The sequence below is a fragment of the Morus notabilis genome, unplaced genomic scaffold (assembly GCF_000414095.1).
Source record: "Morus notabilis unplaced genomic scaffold, ASM41409v2 Scaffold1436, whole genome shotgun sequence".
Taxonomy (NCBI): Eukaryota; Viridiplantae; Streptophyta; class Magnoliopsida; order Rosales; family Moraceae; genus Morus; species Morus notabilis.
In genome coordinates this window covers 40,475-57,793 of record NW_010361010.1, presented here as the reverse complement: position 1 = coordinate 57,793, position 17,319 = coordinate 40,475, and the positions used below count along the sequence as shown (strand labels likewise).

The following is a 17,319-nucleotide window of genomic DNA, read 5'->3' as shown; positions in this document are numbered from 1 at the left end:
ATTCTTAAGGAAGGCTTTGATTGCAGATCTCATATCTCAGGGCAATGTGGATGTGGAATCAATGATAGACAAGGCAAACAAGGCTTTTGCATCATTGAGTTTGCTTCACAATGGGGATGTTTATTTCCTGTATTCGTCATTTATTTTGAATCGTGATTCATAGTTCTTTACAGTGTATTTCTCTTAAAAAAATACACGTAAAATGAGAATAATTTCGAATCATGGTTCTGAATCCACGAACCAAATGTCTATTCAGTGATTTATACAAGGAAGTTAGAGCTTTCATGGCACACCATTGCCGACTCTCGGAAGCGAAGAAAGAGCATGAAAGTCTGCAGGAGATGATAGCTTGTCAGAATAGTCTCCTTGCTCAGCAAAATGAGAAAGCCAAAGGTCCAAGTAGTTGCGAAATTGCCCTTAATGAAGCTTGGGAAAGTGCTGTTGTGCTCGTGGATCAGATCGAAGAGACTCGGGCATTGCTGAAGGAGCTTGAGGAGAAATTGGCCAAAAGTGATTTGGAGATTGATGCTCTCAAAGAAGAACATGGTAAAACTCAAAGGACACTTGTGAGGCTACCAAGGCTGAGCACAAGGAAGTAAAAGGAAAAGCAAAAGAATGTCGAACAGATCGACATTCGGTGTGATGAGGCTAGGGCTGGAATTGAGAAAACCAAGGCTTTGTTATCTTGTCTCTGTTAGTTTTGTCACTTGCAAAGGGGTATGACAAGTATGAACTGATCAGTTGACAACTATAAATTTTTTTGGGTTGGGAAATAGGGGTAGATTTGAAAGCAAACTATGATGTAAATGGAAATTTTGATTAACTTTTACTCATGAGAGAAGTTGTCTATGAAATTCACAAAAGTTACTGTATATGGTAAGAGCCTTTCTAGCGGTGTACAAGTATTAGGTTGGCACTGATGACGTGACAAAAAGTGCTAGTTATTACGATCATGACTGCTAAGTTTTTAATTAATTGGGTTCGTTTAATTTGCTGATTCGAGTTGATATGTGATTTTATGTAAGAGTTTTTTACTGTAGTAAAAAAGTTAGATGTGACTGTTTCTGAGAGCTTTTTACTCTAGTAAAACTCGAATTCTAAACTCAAATCGGTGAAATGAACGGAGCCTTAAAAATTGACATTGAAGATTTTTTGCCATCATATATTATGAGTGGATCCCTGAGTTCAGATTCAAATTTCTTGATTGGTTAAAATGAAGTGATCAACAATGGTTATATATATAGCAGGAGCATGTACAATGTACGACTTTTATAGCCTCTTGAAAATTAAATTGATTTAAGTTCTTAAGAAAAAAAAGGGTGGTTTGCAAAGTCCACATTGGTTACATATCAATATTTTTAGATTTGTATAAGAAAAACAATCAACCTAAAAGAGAAAGAGAAGCTTTTAGCATGTCCTAATATCTATGGAATCATTCTCACTTTCTAACCTATTAAACTACTACTAATCATCCGTTCAATTTGCTGATTCGAGTTTTTAATTTGAGTTGAGATGTGACTTTATGTGAAAGCTTTTTATTGTAGCAAAAAGTTAGATGTGACTGTTTCTGAGAGTTTTTTACTGTAGTAAAACTCGAATTCTAAATTCGAATCGGTGAAATGAACGGGGTCTAAATCTCTATGGAGTCAATTCTCACTCTAAACTTAATCAACTTTCTCCACAAACTATTTATTTACTCATTTTATATTCAAGCAAAATCTATTTTCAAATTTCTGATCCCTTGTACAAGAGTAAGCACTAGCTGGACCAGGAGAGGTGGTGCCACAAGTCCATAATGGAACTAATTACATTCTGGTTCCAAACTAAAGGAATGACTTGCTTTGTAACACATGCCATTTGAAATATCCACTGTCTCATTTTTTTCTATCTCGGCGGGACAGCCTCCGAAATTGAAAAATGAGGACATCAGATTTGGACTATAAATAACACATTCCATTTGAAACTTCTAGGATGTTTGGAAGAGGGATTCGGGCCCTGATTCGAATCATGGTTCGTGACTCGTTACAGTATTTTTTTTTACAAAAAATACACGTAAATCAAAAATAATTCTAATCTCATGATTCTAATTCATGAATCAAACGTTCTCTTCATATTTTTTTGATCCATCACATCATGCATTTACGAAAAAAGGAAATATTGGCTTTCGTTTTCCCTTGTGAAGGACGTAAAAGATGGGGGAAATGTCAAGTATCCGTCCAGGATGATGTCAGATAATAAAGAAAATGATCTGAGTAAAATGAGATTCATCAATTATTTTTATCAATAAATATGAGATATCAGATTGACCAAGAAAACGATTATTTTCTCCCTCCAAAACCTCTGTCCCTGTTTGTTTGTTTATTTTTCAAACACTCCCTAAACTTGCCCCATGTTTGGTTTTGAACCATTCAATAATTTGAATTGTATCTAATAACTTTAAACCGTCAATTACAATTCAAATGGTTGATTTTAAAATTCACACTCCTTATAATTCACAATTTGAAACACAATTCTTTTTTTTACTTATTCATTTCAACTCCAATTAAGATGGTTTTATTTTTTGTATGTTCATAATAAAGAGATGAACAAATCTTCACTCGTATTGCATATTTAAAATACTTCGTTTATAATGAGATTTTATAACATTTGTTGTAAAACTCCAATGATAATTTTTAATAATCTATACAAATACAATTTGAATTTTATTCTCAATTCAAATTATAATTTATTTACGTATTTAAATATTGATTTGAATCGCAATTCAAAACACCACAATTCAAATCCTACAATTCAAACCAAATCACTATCATTGGAATGTCGAAACAAATAAAACCTTGGTCATTTCCTTAAATCACCGTTATTTTTATGTTAGGGAACCATGGAGGGTATATTCGAGAAAGAAAGGTTAACATGAGGGACTTCATATAAATACAAGAAAATGTGGAGGTGGATGAGTAGTAAGTTAAAATTAAGAGGACGCCACCGCTAGAGAAAATAAAAATAATTATTAAATCTTACTATCTTAGCTTCGAAGATTGGTCTTAAAAAAAAAAAAAAAAGAGATTAGTCTGTCAATAAAACGACGTCGGTATAGGTCGCCCCAAAACCCATCTTCCTCTGCCTTTGTTCTTCCAAAATCCAAACTTTGCCTTCCTTTGATCAACTTTGAAAAATTTCTCTCTCTCTCTCTCGACTCTTTCTCTCTCTAGACACAGAGAACTCCATTAATGGCGAGCGAAACCGAGCCCGCGAAGCTCCTCTTGCCGTACCTCCAACGAGCCGATGAGTTGCAGAAACACGAGCCTCTCGTCGCTTATTACTGTAATTTTCTCTTTCTCTCTCTCTCTATCTCTCTCTCTCTAAACCTTGAAAGTTCATCACTTTTTTCGATAATCAGCTATAAAACCCTCGCAGATTCTTCGATCTCTCCCGTAATCTTATTCCTTGATGTTGTTTTACGTTAGATTAATGTTTAATTATTATCTGATTATATTTATAGGTCGGTTATATGCGATGGAAAGAGGGTTAAGGATTCCTCAGAACGAGCGTACCAAGACAACCAATGCCTTGCTTATTTCCCTCATGAACCAGCTCGAGAAGGTCCTTTGATTTTTCCTCTTTTATTTAGATTGTATTTTTAGAATCTATTTGATGAATTTTCAGCTTGTATTTTTGGTTTCTGAAGATTGGATATATTTCTAATTTTTGTTTGCTGAGAGAACTGTTTAAAGGATGGAGTGAATCTTTTGTTGCCATTTTTGAAAATTTGAGTAAAAAATCAATTAATAATTTTGAATTTATAGAATAATGATAGGAATCCCAACTTTTTAATTCTAAATATGAGTTTCATTCTTTTATTGGTAGGTGTTTGAAAAATTGTCGTGTTAATTAATATTAAAAAGTTAGATTTACCAATGTAAGGATGATAATTCATTTTCATTGTCACGCTCGTTGGTATCAAAAAGTCAAGATTCCTAGAACTACTCCTATAAGCACTAGTACTTAGGCTCTGTGTGATAATCAGTTCACCGGTTGCCTAATCTCGGTGTGCGAAAATAAATGTTGGGATCCGCTTTGCAGCCAAAACTGTAACATGTTTTTGCTGCCTGTAATGCCCACACACTGTTTGTATTTAAGAGATTCTTTTTCCTATGGAATTGGGCATTATTAGGTGTCTCCTCTTTATTAATTTTTACCCAAAATGGTGCTTTACAGGATAAGAAGTCCCTGAAGTTGGGGCCTGAGGACAATCTATATCTGGAAGGATTTGCCTTAAATGTATTTGGGAAAGCAGATAAGCAAGATCGCGCTGGTCGAGCGGATTTGTACGTTGAATAAATTTTCATTTATATGCCTATACTCTTAACAACAACTTACCGTTTGCTTTGTCATAATAACTCATGAGTCCATAGCCGTCTCCTTTGTGTTTTTTATGCACCAACTAAAGCTATCTACTTTTTCGACAATGTTTTGTTGTTGTTGTTGTTTTTTTATTTTTATTTTTATTTTTTTATTTATTTTTATAATAAGTTTATAGTTTTATTTATGGTGAGTTTTTATTTGGATTTCTTTTCCTTCTTTTTATGCTCTTGTTGTCTGTGTGCTTCCTCAAACAGGCTCAACTCTAAGAACATTAGTTTACTGTCATGATCTCAGTTTGTCCAAAGTAAACATATTCGGTATTTATTGGGATTGTGGTTTAAGTCCTAATTCATGCTTGTATATACCAGCCTTCTATATTTTCTTTGGAAGGTTATATCTGCTTTTGATCTCGTCTATTTTCTCCATTTTTCAGGAGTACTGCGAAAACATTCTATGCTGCAAGCATTTTCTTTGAGATTATTAACCAGTTTGGTGCACTTCAGCCTGATGTAAGTTTCTTGTTTGTTGATTAAGAATCTAAGCTTCTGGATTTTGCATGCATATTTTTTGGTGTTATATGTTATGTGCTATGTGTTATTAATAACATGGATCTCTACTATTAGATTTTTGCATTGCTTATTTTTTCACAATCAATTTTTACAGCTTGAGGAGAAACAGAAGTATGCAGCTTGGAAGGCAGCTGATATAAGAAAAGCATTAAAAGAAGGAAGGAAGCCAAATCCAGGCCCTCCCTCTGGTGATGACGATCTGTCAATTCCATCAAGTAACCCTGATGGCGCATATGTATGTTTCTAAACCTGAAAGTAGTTTAATGTTCAGCGTGCTGACCAATTCATATATACATGCACTAAAAGCAACTATGCATATTTCTTTCTTTCTTTTTCTCACTATAATTATGTTGTCCTAGTTTTGTATGCAAGACAACTGATAGGAGTCTTCAAACATGTCTTTGCAGGATACTGCGCCTAGTGAATCTGCATCCGTTAATTCCAGACAGGAACCTGATCCATCTCAGTTCTATGATTCGGTTAACGACAAACTGTCTTCAAATATTCCCCCGCCGGCCAAGTTTCATGATAAAGTGAACGACCAACATTCTACAAACATTCCACCATCATTTCAGTATCAAGATAATAATCAACATCCGCCACACCATTTCCATGATGACGTCAACAATCAGCATTCCATAAACGTCCCAACAGCTCCTCAAACTTACCCGACTGCCAGTTGCTCTGCACACGACTTCCCTCCACCTCCGTCTCATAGACCCGAAATTTCAGATTATCCTCAGCCATACCACCATCAATCCTATTCCCAAGAACCCCAGCAGCATTTGCCTCATAATTATCCTCCTGAAAGCTCCTCTTACTCCTATCCCCATTTCCAATCTTATCCAAGTTTTTCTGAGAGCAGTGTTCCCGCGGTCTCGTCCCACTATGCTCCTTTTTATCAAGGTGCTGATGCTTCCTACGCTCCCCCTCCCCAATCAGCACCCCCTACAAGCAGCCACCAACCAACTGTCCAGTTCCAGTCAAGTAGCAGAAACGGGTCTGTTTCAGAACCTGCCCCTCCTTCAACGAAGGCATACAAGTATGACAGCAACTACCAGGCACCGCCTGAGAAAGTTGCCGAGGCACAAAAGGCCGCCAGATTCGCGGTTGGTGCGTTGGCATTTGATGATGTGTCGGTTGCAGTGGACTACTTGATAAAATCACTTGAGTTGTTGACTAATCCATCAGCCAAAGCCAGTCAATGAGATCCTTTTTGCTAAGAGAGATTGTAGGTCATTCTACTCTGCTTGCACGGTTGGCTTGTAAATGTCAAAAAATTCATGCACGAATACTTGGTTGTCTTGAACCTTTGATTCGCATTACTGGCTTGTGTGAATGAAAAATTATTGATTCATCCCTCACTTCACCTGTCTTTGTTTTAGTACCCCTCCCTTTTTGTTTTCCTAATGAGATGGGCATGCCTTGCTTAAGAAAAAAATGCTTAGGACACCGTCGGTGCTCGGTGCAAAGCACCACAGGTGGGTTTCATTTTTATAGATCTCTTGTTGCAGGACCAACATTTTATTAGTAGGTGATGCTCAACAGCATTCCTCGGTGTTTTATAACATTAACATTGTTCTTGTCTAAGTGGATGTTCTGTCATGGCATCTGGGGTTCTTCGCAAAGTACTTGAATCAAAGATCTTGCATTGGTGAATAGTCCTGGAAAGCCAATCTATAACATCTTCTAACATCATAGCACCAAGTTAGATTTGGTCTTGCATTGGTGAGTAGTTTCTGTAAAGCCAATCTAAACATCTTCCAAACATCAAAGGACCAAGTTTAGATCTAAAAGACGTTCTGATTGCTTTACTTTACTCAGAATGTTCGACTTGGTAAAGCTATCTACTCTTTTGTTTTTTTTTTTTTTTGCAAATTATAATATTGCATAAACAATAGTCCAGTATCTTAAGACTTCTATGATTTTGACTGACCAAACAATTGACATTTCCCATGCCTTGATCCATGATGAAATTATGGGCATTCATACGAAGCCTTGGCACAGAGAAATTCTCTTTTTTCAGTCGTTAACTTTCAGTGCAAATACTAGATAGAGCAATTGGTATTTACTATTATAGTGCAGAGGATATCAGTTTTTATTTAGAGATGAAAAACATCCTCCATTTAATTCAAAATAATTACAATTTTTCTAAACAAATATTCTAAAAGTTACGACTTTTCGTTGATAATTACAACTCTTCATGAAACATTTATCATAAAAAGTCCCATTGTATCTGCACAGGAAATGAGGAAATACTTATTAGAAAAGTCATGAATTTTCATTATTTACCTAAAATGGTTGTATCCCTTAATTGGCCGATAGAAATCAAGCACCCATTAATTACAACATAACCTAGATGACTAACTCAAATCTCAACTTTTATGTACTAACTGATGTGATATGTGAGTTGTCAATTTCTTTATTAGTAGATGCAATCTCTTATCATTAAATAACGTGACAATATTTTAAACACCCACCAATAAAAAAGTGATAACTCACATGTCATATCAGTTAGTACATAAAAGTTGAAATTTGAGTTAATGTTACTAGCATTATCCTTAAAAAAAAGTTATGTTCATAGTAGTATAGGTACAATAAACGACACCGAATATAAAATGACGAACGTTTTTGTAAAACAACAATAGAAACTTGTTAAAAGAAAAATAAAAAAACGACATGATTTGCGAAACGCTAGAAACTAGACTAAAAACGACACAAACGAGAAAACGACATTTTCCGAATAAGAGAACAGTTTGGAAACGACAGCAAGTCACTTACAAACTACATCAAAATGCGAATGGTAAACCAAGAAAAAAAAAGGAATATGACGATGTCTTTAGAAAACGACAAAAAATATAAAAAGACCTCAAAGAACCTGAATTGTCAACCAAAAGGGGGAAACAATACAGAAAAAACCATCAGTAAGAATGAAAAAAAAAAACGAGAATGCTACAGTAGTTTAGAAACGACAACAACCTAGAAAAAATCATGACAAAAAAAGATAAAATCATTATTGATACCGTGTGTTTTGGATAATATTAAAATGATACCTTAATGTTTTAAAAAAGATGTTTTTAATATCCTACGGCATTTTTTGAGACATTAAGATCTCGTTCATTTCACCGATTCGAGTTTTATTATAGTAAAAAGCTCTAAAAAACAATCACATTTAACTTTTTTGCTACAATAAAAAGTTCTCACATAAAGTCACATATCAACTCGAATTAAAAACTCGAATCAACGAACGAAACGGATCTAAGTGTGACTTTTACCCTCCTACTTAATTGCGCAGAACTTTTTTGAGAAATAATTGCACAAAATTAATTTTTACAAAACATATTAAAAATACATAAATAAAAACTAAAAAAAAAAAAACCGACACCAACAATAAGGCAATAAAAACTAGAACTGAGAATCCTCTGCATCTTCGTTTGTTGCGGAATTTTGGAATATCATGTGAAAACGACAATAAACGAAAAACTGAAAAACAAAAAACGACACCAACAATAAAACAATAAAATTCTTAAGAAACGACATTAACTGTTAAAGTGGGAGAGACCTTGCCATTTGACATACAAAATCTGCTCTATCTATTGTATCGATAACTTTTGTTTTTATTGCTTGCCTAGCATTGTCCTCAGCAAGAAATTTACCGAATAAACCTTTTCCTCGCAAAATTAATGGATAATCCTAAGAAATGGACATAATTTAACTTTATATGCAGTATATGACTGCAACATCTAATCCGAGGTATATCTATTACTTCTCTAGGTACCATTTTGCCCTTGGTTTCAAAGCCCCTAAACAAAGAGCTGAAAAGGGTTGTTTAGTAATTTGCAAAAGGGTATACTATATTCCTAGATTTGTTACACGTTATTATTATTGCCTCTCTACTTTGATCACCATGTACTGGATTTTGTCAATAACAAGGATTCTAATAAGTCTATCCTCCTATGAGATTCTTTTCTCTTGAAAAATCCGTCATATAAAAGCATTCTATATACATGTATATATACACACACACACACACATATATAACATTTTACGTAGTTACTTTAACCATATTGCACATTGTTCCTCCATTTTTTGAGTTGTTATCCTTTAAAAGAAATGAGACTATGCCTGTCTTGTTTAGGACGTTCAAGTTCTGAAAGGTTGCCAAAAGAGGACTCTGATCATTGCAATGTCGGTTTTCTGAGATCGATAATCGAGTTCATGAAGCCGACATGCTCGCGGACAGAGAAGAACAAGTCGAAAACTCCACAGAATGAGCACCAATACCATCAGCTGAAAGTGGTGATGAAGAAAAGAACTCTTGAGGAATTGATCTTTTCTGATTTACGAGGCAATAATGATGACCGTGTTTGCGCCTCCAATGGTGGAGAGTACAACATTTTCCGACAATCCTTGAAGAGAATTTGTCCACCTTTTCGCGAAGATTGCGTAGATTTTACCCCGAAAGCCAGGGAGAGTGTTTCTATAGAGAAGCTTTTGAAGGTTGATGAAGAGGTCATTCATAGTGGAGAAACTGATGTTTCTTCAATTAGCGGAAGTCAAAGTGGGAAAGTAAGGAAAAGGGTTAGCTTTAAATTTCCATCAGAAGCCGATATAATCATATTCTATTCATCTGATGTGGAATCTGATCAAGATTGAGAATTTCATGATAGGATAATGCCCAAGAGATCCCAACATTTCCAACTTTTTCATACCAACTGATGTAGCATTTGAATTGTCATTTTTTTTTTATCTGTAAACGTTTTAAAAAATATCATGTCATTTTTACAATAGAATACTGAATCTATCAGTAAAATAATGACAATTGATCGTCTTTTGAGTTGGTATATATAAAAAAATCCGAATAAGTGTTTGGATTTTAAAGTGTGGATTCCTTTGTGGGAAACTTATGTAAATTTTGGGATCAGAGGAATAATGGAAAAGGTTCTATAATCTTTTATGTTAGATGAAATACACACACACACATTATTTCATATATAAATTGTCTTCTGTTGGTTCTGTCCGGGCTTTATTTATTTAAAGGTAAATAATATGGCTAGCAAGTTAGAAAATAGTAGAAACATGCAAAAGTGTAATCCAAGGATCCACAAAGCAAAAAACGACAACAAATAGTCCAAAACTTTTTAAAAGAAAGATTAAAAAATATTTCGAGCTTTAACTGAAATAACTACTGCTTTAACTCACAAATATATCACACACCCAGCTCCTCGTTTTTTTTTTAATAATATATTAAGAAGGACAAAATTAAAGAAGAACAGTAATAGTAAAGATAGCAAATTAAATAATCAATAAAGGCAGTTTACAAAGTCGTCAGCTAGGTACAAAAGCAAACCCGTCATTAATACAACTTTAATTTCACATATAGACATCATAATAAGCTACAAAGGAAGAAAAAACGAAAAGGGTTTACTACATAGCTAACTTTATTTACCTTAGTTTACATTCAAGGGAACACAAAGTCACAAAAGCACATAAGGAAATAAAGGTCACTACAGTCAGTAATAACATTAACACCCAAAAGAAAAGGCAAAAGAAAAAGAAAAAAAAGGAGAAACAAAAAAGGATAGCACTGAGAAAAGCCTTAACAAGTTTCCCCTCTCTTTTTGTGTGTTGGACTCTTCTCATTTTCTATGTAAATGGAGATGAAAGCTCGGTGAGATAATATCCTCATCAGACATAAAAAGTGGGTCCCGCATGGTGTGACCCACGTGACCCTACTGATGGAGCTCACTTCTTAAGTCTGATGGGGACATATCTCCAGGACTTGAATAATGTTCAATGGAGATTAGATAACAAACAAAAGAGAGGAAAAACATGACCCAAAAAAAAAAAAAACTAAGGTAAAAAAAAAAAAAAAAAAAATATTGAATGCCCTTTTTACCCCTCACTTCTTCTCTAAGCAAAAGAAAGAGAGGCAACTATGTGAAAGAATTGTAGCTGCTCAAGTACCTCCTTGGCTTGGTTTGTGGCTCTACTTTCCACTCTTGAAAAGAGCTCTTCACTAAGGTGGTCACCAATGTGGGCATCAACAAGGACACCTGCCACACTTCTGCAGCTATTGGCAAGGGCTCTTCCTATTTCACCAGCATCATCAGGTTGGTTCACCACAAGAGGACTTCCTCCTTTGAAGACCTCAAGCTTGTTTATGGCAAATGACCCATCTGCCTCTACCACTTCCTTGAAGTCTTGCAGACTTGGCGCATACACTGGAATGTTGAAATTGTCCCTTTTCTCACTACTAATTAGGCCCTGTAGTGATCATCATCATAATTAACAACTACTTCTTTAATAAGCCTTGGACCACAAATGCATACAAGTGAAAAAGCAGGAGCTTTCTGTTGTAAGCTATTCTTACATATCGGTAGTGTACGTCACTAAATACATTCAAGTAAAAAAAAAATCACATCAAAGTAATATAAAATCGATACAACTTAATAAAAAGCTGACGGTTTAAAACTGTGTCTTACCTGTAAAGTTTTTCTTCATAACCTACTCTTAGAAAAGGTAATACGGTGGGTTAAGCATAAATAATAGGGCCTTTGTCATCCAAAATTGTCTCCTCTTAAGATTAAACTAAAGTAATTTGTCATGCATAAATAAGTAGGATTATTGCCGCATGATTTGGAAAAGGTTCATATGAGTTGAACATTTCTGGACTATTATGGTACTAATCATCTAGCAAAGTATATGATTGTGAAGCCTGCTACATATTTATATATGTATATATATATATATATATTCTAGTATTCTTAGTCAAACTCAGAATTAAACCAAGACAAACTTGTCTAATGGATGGATTAAATGAAGATATTTCAATTTTGTTTTCTTCTTTCCATGGCCAAATGAAAAGGGTATATATATATATATCTATATATATTTATATTTATAGACACAAACACACAGAGACACCTCAAGCTGTATACTATAAATATATAGTTCTTTTTCACTGAGATAAACTATGAAAACCTAATCATAATCAATGTACTGCTGTGATCAGAATAGTTTATTTATCAGAAAAAGGATTACAACTCTCTGTGTACGTACTCAGTTTGTGAAATAAACAGACAATATATTAAAGGGCTTTTTATTTTGATTTTATTTTTTTTGTTTTTGTTTTTGTGTTGTTTTGTTTTTTTCAATCATCATCTGATCAAAACAATGATCTGATGTATCAAAGTGTTCTCCTTGTCTCGCTACACTAGATATGATTGTGTTGTTTCTCATCACTCTCTATGAAATTCCCATGGCAGCTAGGAACATATGGACCATCCACCAGCTGCCAATGATAGTCATCATTCTGCCGACACAATGAGGAAAAAGAATGGACGGCTAGATTCATTTTGGGGGGATAATCCACGGCTAGAATCAATGCAGTTTAATCATGACCAGTAGAATTTGATAATAAGGTCTTGTGAGACCAGACCAACTACAGCTAATCATAACCATGGTGTGTGGTGCCCTCGTAAAGAATTATCATGGTTAAGGTCTGTGGTCAAAGGTTCGAGTGTCGTGATCTTTTTTAAGAGACTTAAATATTGAAATTTGTTCGACCATTTCGACACTCAATTTAGCACGCTCGCCACCTAAGATCACGTCCTTAGATATTCGGACCGTTAGGCAGTCGAGGTGACACATTCTCGTTGAGGGGTAGGACTTTTAGTGAACATTTCTTTTGGCGCCTGGAATAGCCGCTTTGGTAACGCTAACACCGGTTTCTCGGACTTTTCTCTAGCCAAAAAACAAAACTATAGCTAATCATACCTTCTTTTATTTTGTTTTGTTTTGTTTTGTTTTGTTTTTCTTATATAACTATTGTTGTTGTGAATGAAATGGTATACACTGTTGACACACAAGCACACAATCAGAATGTTTTTTTTTTTTTTGTTGTTGTTGATATAATTACCTCTTGGATAAGATCATCCCAAGCATCCTGAAAGTGGGTCCCAAAGAGTAACCCAGCCCCACCTTGGTCTGTGGGGTCCAGTGAGGTCCTCCCCAAGCAGACAAGGAACATGGACCCACCTCTCTTCATCTCCTTTGATCTTGATCTAAGGAAGCCTGCCAAGTCCGTTTGGAACTGTTTCTTGTATGCCTTTGCTGTGCTCTCGTTTGCTCCATGGATGAACACCCTTCCTTTGTTATATGCTGATGATCTCTTTTCCACCACACATTCTGGCACCTGGGTCCCACACAATCAAATTATTCCTTTCAATTTCGTAACTTTTTCAAATTACATGAAACGAGACACGAAAATTGGATTGGGAATTTTTCGTCTGAATAGTGTAAATTTACAAGTAGTATAATAGTATTATTCCAACATGAAACAAGATAAGAGAAATAGACGAAAGGTTATAGTTGTAATAATATTTTTTTTAATACACAATCAAATTATTCTTTTTTATATCATGACTTTATCAAATTTCAAACTATACAAATTGTATATGGAGAATTTTCGTCCCAATAAGTAAATTTAGAAATAGTACAATGGTACTCTTGAGCAAGAAACAAGACAAGAAAAATAGACAGAGGATTAGTCATACTAAGTTTTTCTATACACAATATTAAGTGGATGTTCAGTTCATGAATTCAGAATCATTCTTGGTTTATGTGTATTTTCTATGAGAAAACACTGTGACGAGTCACAAACTATGATTCAAATCATGGCACGAATTCTCATACCAAACACTTAGTAAGATATTATCCTTAGAGTTTGGCTATGATAAAATTCAATGTCTTTGACCAATTAAATGGAGGTGCTTTTTTTCCATTACTTTTTGGATCAAATTCATATTGGCTGAGATACAATGTAACTATCAACTAGTACTTGATTAGTCGACAGAAAGACTTACCAAGCTTATACTATAATATATATATATATATATATATATAGACACACACACTCATAACACTAAGTACTTTTAAATGTAGAAGATGATCACTAAGTCAATTATACTTTCTGACTTTAATACTAGTACCTTTAACAAAAAGTCAAGGGTGGGGCTTAGTTAATAGAAAGGTTGTTGATGAATTTCTAAAATACGAGCTAGTTTAAAATCTTCATAATATTCTCATGAACTGTATGATAATTGATCAGCTGTAATAACCTTATATATAACTCTTAAAAAATCCTTAAAAAACAAAATATGAAGACTCTCTCCCCTAAAGTATCTAGATCTTTCTCTCCTTATGCTCCCCCTTTTTATCTATGCATACACACAAATGTAAATTTAATTACTCAAACTCTTATTTATAAATTTCCTAATTTCATGTGAAATCTTTACACCAATATACAAGTTTTTTAAACATGGTGACTTACGCATTATAAAACAATAAACTTTATATTAAAAAAAATCCCTATCTCTCTCTATCCCTATAGTTTCAAAAGAAAAAAAAAATCCCTATCTCTCTCTCCCCCTATAGTATCTACAAAAAAAAAAAGCTGTACAAAACAATATAAAATTCCCATCGATATCATAGTATAACGAGAAATTAATGTATGTCAGAATCTTAAATTCGGTTCTTCAACTAATTAAGTTCAATAGTACACAACTTTTGTTCACAAAAAATAGTTCATAACTTTTGACATCATCAAAACGTACGGTTGAGTAAATTTTAAATCAATGGGGAAGATATTTAACGCCAATATATTGTCTTATTTATGAATTGCTTTCTCTTACAATATATTGACAACCATAAGTTTTTGTTGCATTAGCTTTTTGACCCTATTCTAGCCGGCAAGAAATCAAACGTTTAAGATATTTCAACGTCTTGGATATTCAATTTTGCTAGGTTTACATTAAAGACTACTATAAATATTGTCCTTGGGAACAAACTTGTATAGAGATAAAATATTACATATATAACTCGAGAATTGGTATGCATATATATACTATTATATGTAGAGACGTAATAAAGAGGACATCAAAGAAAAACAAACCTGCGAGAGCCAATGCAAGGAAAAGGCTGAGTAGAAAACGTCAATGGAGTTGGATGGAAAGAGTCGCCGGTAAAATGAGCCGGGGACTCCAGCGGCAAAGTAGGAGCGGTGGTTATCGGAGGCTAGGCACTCCTCCATGCTGCCGCCGTCATTGGCTAGCGGAGGGAGGATCTGGAATAGGGTGTTGAAGTCATTGCTAGGGAGGTCAGAAAAGAAAGCTGAAAACTCCGGAGGCTCGTATCCCAAGGCCTCGTAACGCTTGATCATGTGCTTGATGATCACGTCGACGATGTTGATTGTATTGTTGCCACAAGAGCATCCGAGGTCCACAACCACAAATGGCACCTCAGGGGAGTTTAGCTGAACACCATCTAGGGTTTCTTCAAGGAGGTGAAGCATGGATTTCGCATGTAATGCCTGCATGGGAAACAAGAACTTGTGATATGTACATGTTAAAAAGATTTGACATGTATAATAGACAATTACATGCAAAAGAATGAGAAAAGTTTAAGCTTGGTTTTGTTTTGTTGCTCGAGTGTTAGAAAAATTTAGTTTATTATCATGAAATATACTAGACACACTATATTCACAAGCATTAATTAACACTAGTCAGTTATAAAAAAACAATTGCACATATACATACGTGTACACACACATATGTGGCAAAAGTACAAGACTTATTTGAAAACTTGCTTTCTAAATTCATATATTTGGTATTAGAGTATACATGAAAGCAAAGACTTTGTTTAAGAACTTGAAACAAATTTAAGTAAAAATAACTAAAAATTAGTGAAGAAAAGAAATGGGAACTCTCATAAAATACAATGGGAACTCTCATAAAATACATGTACATAAGAAGGAATATATATATATATATATATGTATATGGGAGTAAAGCAATATATATATGGGAGTACATAGATTAATTATACACACACACACACACACACACACACACACACACACACACATATATATATATCAATTACCTGGGCTTGGGAATTGTTGGCATAGCTGGTTTCGCCTTTCCCACCTTTCATGCTAAGCATCCTCTCAAGCTTCATATTAGAGACAACAACATTATCTCCCTTGGGAGCCATTTTAGTGAGAAATAATAAGAGAGTATACTATATATATGTGGCTGCAGTTTGAAAGAGAGGCTAACCAACGTTGAGTATATATAGATAGGGAGAGAGAGTTTTTATCTAATTTTTATTTATTTTTTGTTATTATTAATTTTTTTGGCAATGGAGTGAGAAGAAGTTATATTGTATGCAATGTCGAGGACATGAATAATTATAAATTTTATCTTGGAGTGGTGGGGGACTAAGGGGTGCTTTCTGAAAATTCTCTAATTGCCCCATGTGGCGGTACTATTTCTTTTAAGTTTTTGGTGGCACCACTAGAAAAGTCTCCTATGCTCTCTTTGGACGCATGGAAAGTCTTTCTTGATATAATTAATATATCCTCTTTCTTAAAATACAAAATCATTCACCATATATTTGTGAAAATTTAATTATTATGAATTACTTTTATTTTTTTTATTTGCGTCATGTTTTTTTATCGTGTTTGGGTAGAAAGATTCTTTTGTGACAATATTATATAGTACGGCATGATCGCTTAAAAAGACACCACTAGAAATAAACATTATTTTGAGGCAAGTGCAATTCATCTCAAGAGTTACGTCCTCATGAACATGGCTAGCTCGAACGTCTAAAATCAATTTTCATCGATCTTAATTAACCAAATTACAGTTTTGTCCGATTAATATATAAAGTGAATAGTGTAATTGTGTGTGTGTGTGTATATATATATATATATATATATGCAATATAGTTTTGTAGTGCCACATTAAAGAATGATAATGACCTATGAATTTACCATTTTTTTCATGATGATCACATGCATTCGCATGTCTCACGAAAGGACTTCTCACATTTCCAAGGGGGTGACATTATTTGAAAACTTAGTGGGTGGGAAAGCAGATTAGATCCAAAAAAGATTATATATATATATACAGGAAAAAATTTCTATCTGCGGTTTGGAAATTGTTGGCATAGTTGGCCTCTTTGTTAATTTGTGTCCCTTCCATGAAAAACATCCTCAGGGACTACATCAAGAACTTTGTCGCCATCTTATGCCATATAATGAGTCAAAATATTAATGGCTTTATAAATGGTTGGTTTGGAGAAAGGAGATTGTTGATTCAGATTGCCAAAATGTATGAATAATTATATATGTATAGCAAAGTTATATAGTTAGGAGCCTGCATAAATATCTTAGAGTTAAGAACTTGAGAAAGTCTAAGTTTTAAATCCCAAATGGTACATATATAAAAAAATGTTTAATCTAAAAAATCATCCTGAACTTTACACCAAGAATTGACATTTAAAACGCTTCAAAAATTGTTATCGATTTATTTTGGAGTGATAA

At 34.2% G+C, this 17,319-nt stretch overlaps 2 protein-coding genes across 2 annotated transcripts; one reads left to right on the top strand and one right to left on the bottom strand.

Annotated features, from left to right (window-relative positions):
* Window positions 1–3,128: 3,128 nt before the first annotated feature.
* Window positions 3,129–6,295, top strand: LOC21395659 (protein HOMOLOG OF MAMMALIAN LYST-INTERACTING PROTEIN 5). The gene is made up of 6 exons (XM_010097789.2): window positions 3,129–3,321; window positions 3,500–3,600; window positions 4,216–4,325; window positions 4,796–4,871; window positions 5,026–5,166; window positions 5,339–6,295. The coding sequence occupies exons 1-6, from the start codon at window positions 3,228–3,230 to the stop codon at window positions 6,137–6,139; spliced, it is 1,323 nt and encodes a 440-aa protein (XP_010096091.1). The 5' UTR covers window positions 3,129–3,227; the 3' UTR covers window positions 6,140–6,295.
* A 4,463-nt stretch (window positions 6,296–10,758) lies between these two features.
* On the bottom strand, window positions 10,759–16,011 carry LOC21395657 (indole-3-acetate O-methyltransferase 1). The gene is made up of 4 exons (XM_010097787.2): window positions 15,876–16,011; window positions 14,887–15,303; window positions 12,853–13,128; window positions 10,759–11,198 (listed from the first exon to the last, which is right to left on the bottom strand). Exons 1-4 carry the CDS (start codon window positions 15,984–15,986, stop codon window positions 10,845–10,847), a joined length of 1,158 nt encoding a protein of 385 aa, XP_010096089.1. The 5' UTR covers window positions 15,987–16,011; the 3' UTR covers window positions 10,759–10,844.
* Between the last annotated feature and the right edge of the window lie 1,308 nt (window positions 16,012–17,319).

Coding starts and splice junctions, on each gene's coding strand:
- LOC21395659 (XM_010097789.2), top strand. CDS start 3,228: ATGGCGAGCGAAACCGAGCCCGCGAAGCTCCTCTTGCCGTACCTCCAA. Junction 4,326..4,795: donor CGCGCTGGTCGAGCGGATTT/GTACGTTGAATA, acceptor TCCATTTTTCAG/GAGTACTGCGAAAACATTCT. Junction 5,167..5,338: donor GTAACCCTGATGGCGCATAT/GTATGTTTCTAA, acceptor ATGTCTTTGCAG/GATACTGCGCCTAGTGAATC.
- LOC21395657 (XM_010097787.2), bottom strand. CDS start 15,986: ATGGCTCCCAAGGGAGATAATGTTGTTGTCTCTAATATGAAGCTTGAG. Junction 15,304..15,875: donor CCAACAATTCCCAAGCCCAG/GTAATTGATATA, acceptor TTTCCCATGCAG/GCATTACATGCGAAATCCAT. Junction 13,129..14,886: donor CCTTGCATTGGCTCTCGCAG/GTTTGTTTTTCT, acceptor TGTGGGACCCAG/GTGCCAGAATGTGTGGTGGA.